This window comes from Cyprinus carpio, unplaced genomic scaffold (assembly GCF_018340385.1).
Source record: "Cyprinus carpio isolate SPL01 unplaced genomic scaffold, ASM1834038v1 S000006695, whole genome shotgun sequence".
NCBI lineage: Eukaryota > Metazoa > Chordata > Actinopteri > Cypriniformes > Cyprinidae > Cyprinus > Cyprinus carpio.
In genome coordinates this window covers 441649-454543 of record NW_024879307.1, presented here as the reverse complement: position 1 = coordinate 454543, position 12895 = coordinate 441649, and the positions used below count along the sequence as shown (strand labels likewise).

Here is a 12895-nt window from a genome sequence, read left to right as displayed (position 1 = left end):
CTAACTGTGTCTTGATGAGCCTCAAATATGTCCACATTAAATATACATAACGTGGATTTTTCTGACCTGACCAGTGCTGTCAAGTCAAGTACCACTTCATATTCCTATGAGTGCACCTTGTGATTAATCTGCTGTCATCACTCTTGAAAGGTCTTTGATTAAGTTATGGGAATGGATATAGAAGTCAGAAAAAACCTGACAGTAACACTATGAGTATTCAAAAAAAGCATCATAGTCAAATGTACTATAAGGCTATTTGATTATGAAAGTGAAAGTCAAGAAAGTGAAAGTCTTGACATTTGCCAAGTATGGTAACCCATACTCGGAATTGGTGCTCTGCATTTAACCCATCCAAGTGCACACACACAGCAGTGAGGAGTGAACACACTGTGAACACACACCCGGAGCAGTGGGCAGCTATATCCAGTGCCCGGGGAGCAACTGGGGGTTCAGTGCCTTGCTCAAGGGCACTTCAGCCATGGTTATTGAGGGTGGAAGAGAGCGCTGTTCATTCACTCCCCACCCACCTACAACTCCTGCCAGCACAGAGACTCAAACCTATTATAATTATCATTATTAAAGATGTTTTTCAGACAGACTGTATCTATGTAGGCCTACTGTATGACGCCCCACATGTTAGCTGCAACCAGGCTCATAGGAAAAATGTGATTGTGGTGACGTTTCTACAAAATGATACTATATTTCACAACACTATCAAAGTGAATGGTTCTAAAAGCCTGTTCAGTTTTATCCAAAACAGACAAACATGAACCTAGAAACATTTTATTACATTGGTTGTTGTACATATTATGGCAGTTTTGAGATGAAATCTCCAAGCAGTGGCACTATAAAAGTTAATGCTTTTGCTGTTGCAAATAACATATATCTGCACTAAACCCTAACCCAAACATAAGTGATAGTGTTAACAAGATAATGTTAACAAAAGCAAACATGAGATTAAAAAAAAAAAAAAACACATTTGCTCATCCAACCATGTTTTTTTTAGTTATTTTTTTATTTTTTAACGTTGCCCAAATGTTCGTGCAAAGAAAGAATGAGTAACTTTATTGTTGCTGCCACCACTGCCGTCATGCTGTGGAGACGCTGTGTGTTTTGTTGCAAAAGCGAAAATACTTTGTTTGGTCTTCCAAAAGAGGACACGACTTGAAATCAGTGGTTAAGTTGTATTTACAACACTGTTCCAGAACAGTTCAACCACAATATTCAGATGTGTTCAGAACATTTTATTTAGGACTGTTTCCTGATCCTGGAAGAAAGACTACAATGCTAGCTGTTCTGACTCACAGTCTGTAAGTACATTTACACACGTAAAGGATTTGCCACTGAGGATTCAAACATGAGTTTTGAGCAGTGCAGAGTAGTGCTTGTTGTTTGTCGTTTCTCTGATCACAAATGCAGACATGGTTTTATGTTTACACGGGGCTATGCAACGCAACACGTAAAAAGACAGTATAAGTCATTATAATCAGTAATTATGTCCCCACTGGATGCAACAAATGCCTTGTTTATAATGGGTTTTATTGTTTTTGTCTTGTCACGCTGGTGTTCTGACCGTGACACACATCACAGCATGGCAAGGGGCGTAACATTTCCGTCACACACTTGAGACATTCGGCCAATCACAATGCACTGGATAGCTGGCCAATCAGAGCACACCTCGCTTTTCAGACCGATGAGCTTTGTAATAAATGACGTGTTTCGGAAAGGCAGGGCATAGAGAAGAAACAATAATGTACAGTATATGGAAAATAATGTGTGTTTTTTTAACCTTAAACAGCATAAACACATTTCATTACACCAAATACACAAAATAATGTTCTTTTTAGCAATATCATATGACCCCCTGTAATGCAAACATCTATCTATAAACTTGGTGACATGACTTTTTGACAGTCAGTCCGACTACATTTAAAAGCTAAGTTAGTTTAAATGGTGAAAGTGACGGCTGCTCTGGGAATGGCTGTATAATATACTGCTTCTGAGAATAAAGCCCTGAGGACTCTTGTTTTGCCTTTGATAAACTTGTGATCAGTGACTGGGTGTGGGTTTTCATTAGGATCTTTTCTGAGTCACCCTGATTTCCCACCTTTGACTCTGCTATAATAAGCCTGCAGTTATTGATCTATCTGTCTGTCATAGCACCAGACAGATGGTAAAGCACCACCTTTCCCACAGCCTTTGCCCCCTCTTATTGAAGAGAGCGCTCCCTTGCATGGTAATGAAGTTTCTTCCTTGAATGTGCACACTGAATGTTAGAGTAGTCTTATGCTTCTCAAAGTTCTCAAAGATGTCCTAAACCATTTCCTTACATCTTAAATCGTGTCAAGTCACTTAATGGGCTCCTAACCACGATTACCTTAAGTGATTGCTGCCATCTAGTGGACACAACACCTAAATTATCTTAATTTAATGATCTTAAAGGGTTCAGTAATAAATGTAAATTTTGTAATCATCTAGTCTTTGGAAAATGTGTCCCAAAGCACAGGGACATTTACTTTCAGATGGTACTCTAAAAGATTTAAATTTTGCTTTGGCAAACTTTAAGTCTGTTGCCTGTCAACTTCTCATCAAAATCTATTCCAATGACAGTGCCAGTGTTAATCATGTTTCACAAGACTTGTATCTAAGCACTCATTTAATGCAAACATCAAAATTGTATCACATTTCAGTAGCTCATTTAACAAGTGAAGTGAGTGGTAAAATATTTGTCTTGTTACAGGCTTCCCGTTTCAGTTTGCTTTCTGGTTGTGGCTGCGGTTATCACATGGTGTTTGAACAAAAGTATTAATTTCCTTCAAAAAATAAAAAATAAAAAATCCTACTGACCCCTGTCTTTTGACCTTTAAAGTGTACAGAAAGTAGTAAGAGTAAGAAAAAAAGAGTAAGAAAAAAGTAGTCAGAGTAGTACTTTAGTATACAGATATAAATTCTGAAAAAATTAATCACATGAAGGGCCCTATTTTAAGAATCTAAGTGCATGGTCTAACAGTGCGTTTCCAATGGCACGTAGCCAGCACAGCGGAGTGATCGTTTTCAATTAATTCCTATGGAAGTTGAGCTTAAAGGGATACTCTACCCCAAAATGAAAATTTTGTCATTAATCACTTACCCCCATGTCGTTCCAAACCCATAAAAGCTTTGTTTGTCTACGCACCACAATTAAAGATATTTAAAGTGAAGTGAAGTGACATACAGCCAAGTATGGTGACCCATACTCAGAATTCATGCTCTGTATTTAACCCATCCAAAGTGCACACACACCCAGAACAGTGGGCAGCCATTTATGCTGCGGCACCCAGGGAGTAGTTGGGGGTTTGGTGCCTTGCTCAAGGGCACCTCAGTCATTGAATTGCCAACCCGAGACTCAAACCCACAACCTTAGGGTTAGAAGTCAAACTCTCTAACCACTAGGCCATGACTTCCCCACTATTATTTTGGATGAAAATCGGGAGGCTTGAGACTGTCCCATAGACTGCCAAGTAAAATACACTGTCAAGGTCCAGAAAAGTATGAAAAGCATTGTCAGAATAGTCCATCTACCATGAGTGGGTCAACCGTAACATTAAGAAGCAAAGAAAATACTTTTTGTAGACGAAGAAAACAAAAATAACGACTTTATTCAACAATTCCTCACCTCTGTCTCTCCCCACATCACTGTAGTGCCGTTTTGGAGAATCTGAGCAGTACACAGGTGGCGTACACTCTCCTGTGTCAGCCACGCTGCACTGATGCGCTGTTTTCTTTCAAACCAAAGCATAAATATACATGGAAAACATATCCTTGTGGCGCGGCTGACACAGTATAGCATATGCAGCCTGCGTACTGCTCAGATTCTCCAAAATGGCACTACGGTGATGTGGGGAGAGTCAGGCAAGAGTATAAACGAGGCTTAATAAGGCACACAGACTGAACGCGTCTCCAGAGAGCAAACGGATCTGCTCATGTGCGAGCAAATAGGTAGGCTAATCCGACACATGCAATATCCATTATGACATGTATGACATTTTTATATTTATGTAGCCTACACAATAATATTCTTTTACACTGTAATTCTTTATTTTTTATATTTGCCATGTTTGTGTCCTGCTGCGTGTCCCTGGGTGTAATAAGCAAAGTTAATGTGCATTGTGGACCCACCCAGAGGCGCATTTTTACTAACGCGCTCTTTAAATAACAATATATATAACAATACTGTGCCATTGACTTTAGCCTTTAGATCAGGTTCGAGTTGGTCTATGGCGCAGTCTATTTTCAGTTCCTCAAAATAGCAAATTGGCGCAAATGCATTTGCTATTTAAACAAAGTGGCGCAGGATGAGAAAATGCTGCGTCAGGCTGAAACTAGCAAAAACACTTGCGCCGGGTGTATGATAGGGCACGAAATGTTAACTACAGATATAGGAGGGCCAGGATGTCATCACTGGTACACTCTTGCCCTATTCTGGCTGTAATGTTCAACATCCCAAAGAGCCTATACTTTGAGTTAAAACTTTCATTAAAGATGATTATACAAGCATTTTTAAAAAAGATTAAAAAAAAATATTTAAAATAGACTGTTTCTACTCTAAATCTACATTAATGTACTAACTTGTATGTATTGCATAACACCTATCAACTAAGTTATCTATAGTGACGAGAATCAGAAAGGACAGTGTGTCACAGGGCACTGTTGTCAGCTGCTGAAGGTGATCGGTCAGCTTCTCTTTTAGTGGTAAATGTGGGAAATAAACTCTCTCTCTCCCTCCTCTCTTGTCTCTGCTTTGTATGTATGTGAAAGCTCATTTTCACTCAATAAACTATTGTGGTAGAAACTTTCAAAGGTTAAAAAGGTTTCAGGGTGGAAGGGAAGCATATGTCATCAACTCACATAATATGAAACTATAATAGTAGCCATAAGCATAGGAAAACAGGGCTAGATGTCACTTGTGCAAGTTGTCATATATTTCAGTAACTATAAGGTTTTGAATCAAACGCCCAGTTACATAAGTGAAAGTGAAAGTGGAAGTCGTGACATTTGCCAAGTATGGTAACCCATACTCGGAAATGGTGCTCTGCATTTAACCCATCCAAGTGCACACACACAGAAGTGAGAAGTGAACACACCGTGAACACACACCCGGAGCAGTGGGCAGCTATATCCAGCACCCGGGGAGCAACTGGGGGTTCAGTGCCTTGCTCAAGAGCATATCAGCCATGGGTATTGAGGGAGGAAGAGATCGCTGTTCATTCACTCCCTCCCACCTACAACTCCTGCCAGCACTGAGACTTGAACCTGTGACCTTAGGGTTACAAGTCCAAAGCGCTAACCATTAGGCCACAGCTGCCCCCAAAATAAATGTATTTTGTCAAATTCAAAAATTAGAGTAACTTTTGCGCATTCAAACAATTTATTGATATTGGTTGGCCACAATTATACCCTTCCTATTTTACTCTTCATGAAGAGTTCTGTTTCAAAATGTAATTGCTGTTCACATATTACTGAAACAGACAAAACTGATTAATAATAGGTTCCATTGTGACAACCTCACATAGTGCCCTGATAATGAACTGTATATTTTTCTTGGGCATTGACCATGGAAATATATAAATAGTTTTTGGGTAGCCAAAATGTAAAGGTTTGTATCTTTTACAGAAATGAACTGAAAATGAAATGAAACATAACCTGTGAAATTTTCACTTAAGTAAAAAATGTGACTAGTGTATGATCTACATAGATCCACATATATAACCACTACAATATCATTCTTAACAAATACCTCATTATCTCTTGTGTTTTACTTTTGATACTTAGGCTACTATTGTTTTTCCCTTTAAGTACATCAGACAGTAGTCAAAAAAAAAAAAAAAAAAAAAAAAAAACAGAAAATAGTCAGAAGACACTATTTTTATTTCTCAAGCGTATTTTACTCAGTGAAGTAAATGAAGTTCATCTTCTTTCACAAAATGTGTGCAGACGTCCATGAGACGGTGTAATCTTCCATGTTTTTTCTTGAACTCCTTTTGGGCATCCATGCACATCATGGTTAACTTCTGAAACTCTCTTAGATTTAATGCTCGCAAATAGATTTAATATGCACAAGTTATTCTTTGATCACACAACAATCCACATAAATAATATTTTCCATATTTGCTAATAGCTTATTATAGTAAAAATGGTTAAATAAACAACCCAATTTGCCGGGTAAAATTAACCCAACATGTGTTCTGTCCTATATTTACCCAGTCCTTGGGTTAAAAAAATACCCAAACTGGGTTAAAAACAGTATATAGTGCAAAATTTGGTTGCATATGTTACTGATTATTGAGGGTTGTACAATTATGTTAAACACTATTAAACAGATTAAATATTTGTGTGTCCCCAGTGATGTCAAACATGTTCAAGATCTTTTTGAAATCTGAACACCTGAATGTTAAAAAGGAATCCAGAAGCCTTAAACTCTTTCAGGTTGATGGTTTTGCTACCGTCCATGTCCAACAGTTCAAAGACAGGGAGGAAATGGTGACAGATAAAAAGTCTCTTCCACATCATGCTACTTACACATACACATTTCAGCACATGTGACATTTCATCACAACCAAGCTTATCCTCTCATAAAACAATAATAATGATAAAGCCAGAGGAAATTTGGCAGTAAATGGGGTTTTTCCTGCAGCATCAAACAGAGGAAGTGACTTTTTGCTCAGATATTGTGAGCCCTGTAAGGTTGTGGTATAGTGTGGAGGGGCTGTTTTTGATGTGGTCATGTTTTGTAAGAGAATGTCGTACTTCACTACTGAGGAGAATGCAGACCATCATATAAAACTCCTTAAAGCCAATTTCTCCTTCAGCATCCCAATCCAGCATGTCAAATGTCAGCATTATGTGTTTTTTTCCCCATTGTTGTCACATGCTTCATGAAACGGTAAAATTGAACGTCAGAGGAAGGGAAAAGAAAAGCACAACAGTTATTCCAAACAACTGAAATTCCACTGTAATGTATCCGCCTATTACAAATGAATTAAAAAATTCATAAAAAAGATTGATAAAAAATTACAGATTTGTCAATTGTACTCATGTTATTGTAAGTTAAAGAGGAAATGTGAATTAACAATTATTAGTGTGTTTTACCATTCAGTGTGTTTTTTTTTTTTTTCTCGTGAAAATCCAGCAGACAAAAATAATCATAAATTATTTTAGGGTTAGTCAGTGAAAGAAGACAGTGAAACTTGTTTAAATTCAGATATTCGTAGAAAACGCCCGTTTTAAACTTAATTTTGCTCTTTTGACTGAAATAATGTTAAACCGCTTCCACTGTCAATCTACAATTAATTCTGTTACCATGGTAATGAGGCACTTTCCACAGGTCCGCGTTTATGGCTTTCGTATTGGCGCACACCAAACGTTTTTTCCGGTAAATACGCTGTAAACAATATTCACCAATTTTCAATTTAAAGACTTAAATTCAGTTGCTGCCTTAAAATTTTAACTATAATCAACTTGGTTGTATAAGTCTTAAATTAAATTGAACTGACTTAAAAAAAAAAAATGAGTTGAATCTCATATAGCCTAACCTATAAAAAAAACTTGATACAATTTATGATGTGACTTAGGCTACACGGTTGTTTTTTTTTTTTTTTACAAATTACATATTTTGAAAATGTTTGAAATGCTGGTGGTTTGCCAGAAATCTCAAACATCTATGGCCGTCACAACTAGGCTACTTCAAAGCTTCAGGCCTTTACAAATGCTAGTTTATTTAATTCAAAATTGTGGTGCTCATAATTAAGTCACTTTAGTCATTCTTCATGTCTGTTTGTTGTTGGCTGTGCTGCATTATCACACTCCATTGGAAAACTGAAGCGCATTTCTGCACCGCTGCAGGTCCATTCGCACCCTGGATGCATATTTCTGAACATATCTGAAAATATTCAAAGTATCTGTTGTAGTTTTATTATATTTACTTTTGGTAAGCAATGTTGTATTCACTTCATCTCCTTTGTACTATGAATGTGATAGCATAAATGCACGTGCCCTTGGAAATGAATTGTAAACAAGAGGTGATTTGGTCTTGTGGTTTTATTCAGCTCGTCTGGATTATAATATTACTATTTCAGTACGAGCTTTAACTGGACTCCTATAGAATTGTTTGTGTTTATTATTGGTAAAAATTACAATGTTTTGCAGGTTTTATAACATCTACTGAGAGTTCTGTTTTCTTTCTTTCTTTCATTCTTTTTTCTACGTTATCTGGGCATCTTTTAAAACACTTCATGTGTTAGGCTGAAAAGTGTCATCAGTATTTACTGTGAAATTTCTTAACAGTAATCTTAAAGTACAAATCACTAAATGTCATTATCTGAGAGAATAGGGGAATAACTGAATTGGAAAAACCAACAGATAGTCAGGACAAGCAAATCAAAGACAGTAACACAACCAGGTAAATCATCCTCTGGCTTTCAGATGAGAACTTGTGGCAAAAATACCCAAGGCTTTGAAAACAAACATTGACTTAATATCTTTCCTGCCCTTCAGACTGAATTCTTCACATAGTACACATTGGAAACCAATTAGCAATTTCATATATTATGTTTTCCTGCCCAAATATAATACAATCCAGTAAAGAATCATATTGTTCTGAATGGGCTGTACGATTGTATATAAATAGCCCGATATTAGAGAAGAGAAAGGACAGTGAGAAGGCCCAGTGGAAGTGAGATAATTAGTGATGATATCTGAGAACAGCTTAGGTTCTGGAGTTGCTCATGCAGGGTTTGAAGTTCCTCTATAACCTGCATTGGACTTTTCCTGGCCAAAAAGTCCAACATGAGACGTTACTTATAAGCTTGCACACTAAACACAACAACAAATCAACGTCAATCTGGTTGTGGAGGTTAATCTCTGGATTTTTGAGTGATCAAGGGTAAGTCACTTATCTCATTTTATAATGTCATGAAAAGAACCACTCAATTATTTGTATATATATATATATATATATATATATATATATATATATATATATATATATATATATATATATATATATATACACACACATATATTATTTATTTAATATCAAAATGTATAAAATACCTATGTAGTTTAGACATGGTCATTAAAAAAAAAATCAAATTTTAAGGACAATTTTGTACAGCCTAGGTTACCACTTACTGCATAGGCCCAATAATAAGTAAGATTATTAACATGACATGAAAACTGGCAATTGTATGCATGCATAAACAAGTGAAGTATGATTTTTACCAGTTTAACAAATAAATTAACTTGATACAACGTTTTCATGTCTCTTTTAGAAGTTGATAAGTCTATTCATTTTGCTTTCCTAAATGCACAACTATATGTTTTAGCTGCTAACTATTCTTTGCATTTTGTATTGATTTTTCACTTTATGTAAGAACCTGGAGCCACAGCTGAGAACCAATGATTAAGCATATAATTGCAGTCTAAACTTTTCTCTTTTTTCCACCAACAGATGTTTTTTCTCTTATTGAGTACATTGTTGTTTCTCCAGTCCTCTGCTGATGGATCCATCAAAACAGAAGAGAGCTACTGGACACTTAAACCAAATGGTTTGTTCTTTTGTCTGAATCATGTCTAAAGAACTGTTTCTATGTAAAATATCTGCAAAATACTTATAAACTGCTATAATTTATTTAATTTATATTGGGGCTTGTATTGTTATATTTGCACTTCTCATTTGTTTTTCAATTGTCTGTCATCAGTGCTTGTGGTGAATGTCAATGTAGGTGAAGATGTAAACGTGCCACTTATCTGTGGAGAAGCGTATGAAGGGGAAAATATTACATGGACCAGAAATGATGAAAATCTGGAGGCTCAAGGAAACAGGATCGTCGTCACAGTAGAGGGGTGGATGGGGGGAAACTACTCGTGTTTCAATAGTGAGGGATCCTACCTAAACCACACACTGGTGCTGGCTCAGTGGACCTTCAGGAAGTTTATCAAGAATACTCCTAAGAAAGGTACAACCCTCTTTTACCCAGTATAAAATTGTCGAGTTATTAATTTGAAAAATTAAAAAATGTTAAATAGTTTCAAGACTTCATCAATGAAACATTTTACACTAAAGTTTCTATTTCTACCATGCAGTTTTAAAAATAATGGGGGCAGTAAGATTTGTAAAAAAAAAAAAAAAAAAATGCTTATCAAGGCATTACTTATTTTAGCAAAAATAGAGTAAAAACAGTAAAATTGTGAAATATTATTACAATAGAAATGTTATCTATTTTAATGTATTTTAATTAATTTTAAACAGTGATTACTCCAATCTTCAGTATCACATGATCCTTCAGAAATCATTTTAATATGCCAATTTGGTGCTCAAATACATTTCCTATTAACGTATACAGCGTTGACAATGTTGCTTAGTAATTTTTTTATTTTTATTTTTGGAAAAAAAAAAATCTTGATTATTTGAATATAATGTTCAAAAGAACAGCAATTATTTGGATTTTAAATCTTTTGTAACATTATAAATAACATATATAAATATATAAGTCTGTGTTGTCACTTTTGATCAATTTACTAAGTAATAATTTCTAAATAATAATAATAACAATAATAATAAATTGACCCTAAATGTTTGAACGGCAGTTATATATATATATATATATATATATATATATATATATATATATATATATATATATATATATATATATATATATATATATATATTTGTTTATTTATTTTATTAAATTTGGTTTCATAATTGTATTATATAATTATTTTATTTCATTATCATTAATTTTATTTTTTAATTTATTGTATTACCAAACAAGGGTTACATCGATTGTTCAACAAATAACTATGGAGGTTCCTTCAAATGTGATTGGACATGGGATGCAAATAGGAATGGCCATGTTGCTCATATCAAAGCCACACGGTAAGTTTCTTCATCTTACCTTAGGTTCTGCAATCTGCAACGATGTGAGGGGTGTGAAAAAAAAAATAAATATATAAATAACTTGACTGATCCTGTTCCAGCCCTGGTGGAAGCAACATCAGCTGCAGTCTGGATTCCAGTAGGAATATCACATGCTTAGACCATGACTATTGTCCCTATGCAGAGGAGGTAGAGCGCATCAACCTGACCATATACTTCAGAAGCAGCTTTGTTGTTGAATCCTACAATACAAAGTTCTACATCATGGATATCGGTGAGCTCTCAAAAATCGCTAAGATGGGGTCTTAGAATACTGAATTAGAATGCTGCTCATTTGAATATGAAATGATCTTTTTTCTGCACTTCTTAGTGAGGCCTGATATGGTGCCTATTAGTAGGATCAATAAAACATCTGTAGAGGTCAAATATCCACACTCCTGGAGCACACCATCATCCTACTTCCCTCTCATGTTCCAAGTGAAAGAGATTCGCTGTCGGAAACATGACAATTGTGACTGCTCCAAACCGTACTCACAAGAGGTAACCCCACACACTACTGGTCAAAAGAATGTTTGGAATAATTACATTTGAAATAATCAGGGTGTACTTATTTAACCAAAAATACAATAACAGTAATATTGTGAAAATTATTAGAATCATTACAAATTATTTTCAATTTTAGTATATTTTAAAATGTAATTTATTTCTGTGAAGGCAAGACTTCCATTTTAACAATTGAAAGTATTATTATTTTTAGTTAGACTTGAAAATATATTAATATTTGTTTTGCTCAGATTTTCTTCACACAAAGTCACCAGCTGCCAGTGACAAAAGGGATGACGGTGTGTGAGAGAGCGAGGGATGAATTCTGTAATTCCTCATGGGGTGACTGGAACCAGTACAAGTATGTGTATTTAAGATTTGTTAAATTTCTTAGCAAAACATTAATTTGCTTTACCACCATTAAAATTGTCTTATTGCTTTATTAATGTGTTTTTTTCTTCACACATTATAATAAAAAATTTCTCTGTTCATTTTTAGATGCACAAACAGAAAAAAACAACAAGCAGAGGAGACGAGACCTAAAGTTAAAGATGCTATAATTTATTATGCATCTTTAAAAAAATTAATTTTAAACATTATGATGCTTTCTGTGGTTATGAACATTGACTGACTCTGTTAGACCTTCTTTGGTCATACACTATGTAATTAAATACAAACACATAGTATGTGTTCTTGTAATAATGTATTTATCTATTTATCTATACATGTTATAATAGAAATGAATAACACTATCATGCTCTTAAATGAATTATTTATAACTGTAGTACATTTTGATTGTGTTACATGTATTTATTATGATTTCAATGTTTTCTGATGTCTTTACTTGATTATATAAGATATAAAACATCAATACTCTCATAATTCAGTTTGTCTTGATTGCATGTTTAAATTTAAGAAATTTGAAAATTTCATGCCATGTCTCACCAAGTGTGAGCTATAATGTAGTGTGTAGTTTGCTAAATAACACACACATTGAAAGGTTTGGACTTTGTTGGGGTCCTAATTATGTGCAAATGTTTTTCTTTCTTTCTTTCTTTGTAGATCACACATAAGACTGCCCAAGACAGGAATTACTGTCACATCTCAATGTGGAGCAAAGCGACTTGCTATTCCACCCATGTCAACAGAGTTCGGGCATCAAATCAAAAGAACCACCTAAACCAATTTATCAATGATTGTTCAAGTGTTGTGTGAAAACAAGTCCTCTATTGAAGTCTGGGGGAAAAACACATGTGAAACACACCATGAGTGACACTTAACCACCATGACTTGCCAATTGTAAAAAACACAAGTGCTGGGTTTTTTGGAAATGACACAATTGGTGCAACACTGACTTTTGAGGAACTAGCCCAAACAAACCAGCCATTTCATTAATTAAAGCTAGTAAATAATAAAAAGAGCATAAAAAAAATA

At 35.1% G+C, this 12895-nt stretch overlaps 1 protein-coding gene across 1 annotated transcript; it reads left to right on the top strand.

The window, feature by feature from the left end:
* The first annotated feature begins 9487 nt into the window (after window positions 1–9487).
* On the top strand, window positions 9488–12641 carry LOC109101440 (interleukin-12 subunit beta-like). Its single transcript, XM_042755414.1, has 7 exons — window positions 9488–9584; window positions 9738–10015; window positions 10815–10918; window positions 11020–11192; window positions 11289–11458; window positions 11713–11822; window positions 12524–12641. Exons 1-7 carry the CDS (start codon window positions 9488–9490, stop codon window positions 12639–12641), a joined length of 1050 nt encoding a protein of 349 aa, XP_042611348.1.
* The last annotated feature ends 254 nt before the right edge of the window (window positions 12642–12895 follow it).

Coding starts and splice junctions, on each gene's coding strand:
- LOC109101440 (XM_042755414.1), top strand. CDS start 9,488: ATGTTTTTTCTCTTATTGAGTACATTGTTGTTTCTCCAGTCCTCTGCT. Junction 9,585..9,737: donor CTGGACACTTAAACCAAATG/GTTTGTTCTTTT, acceptor GTCTGTCATCAG/TGCTTGTGGTGAATGTCAAT. Junction 11,193..11,288: donor GTTCTACATCATGGATATCG/GTGAGCTCTCAA, acceptor TGCACTTCTTAG/TGAGGCCTGATATGGTGCCT.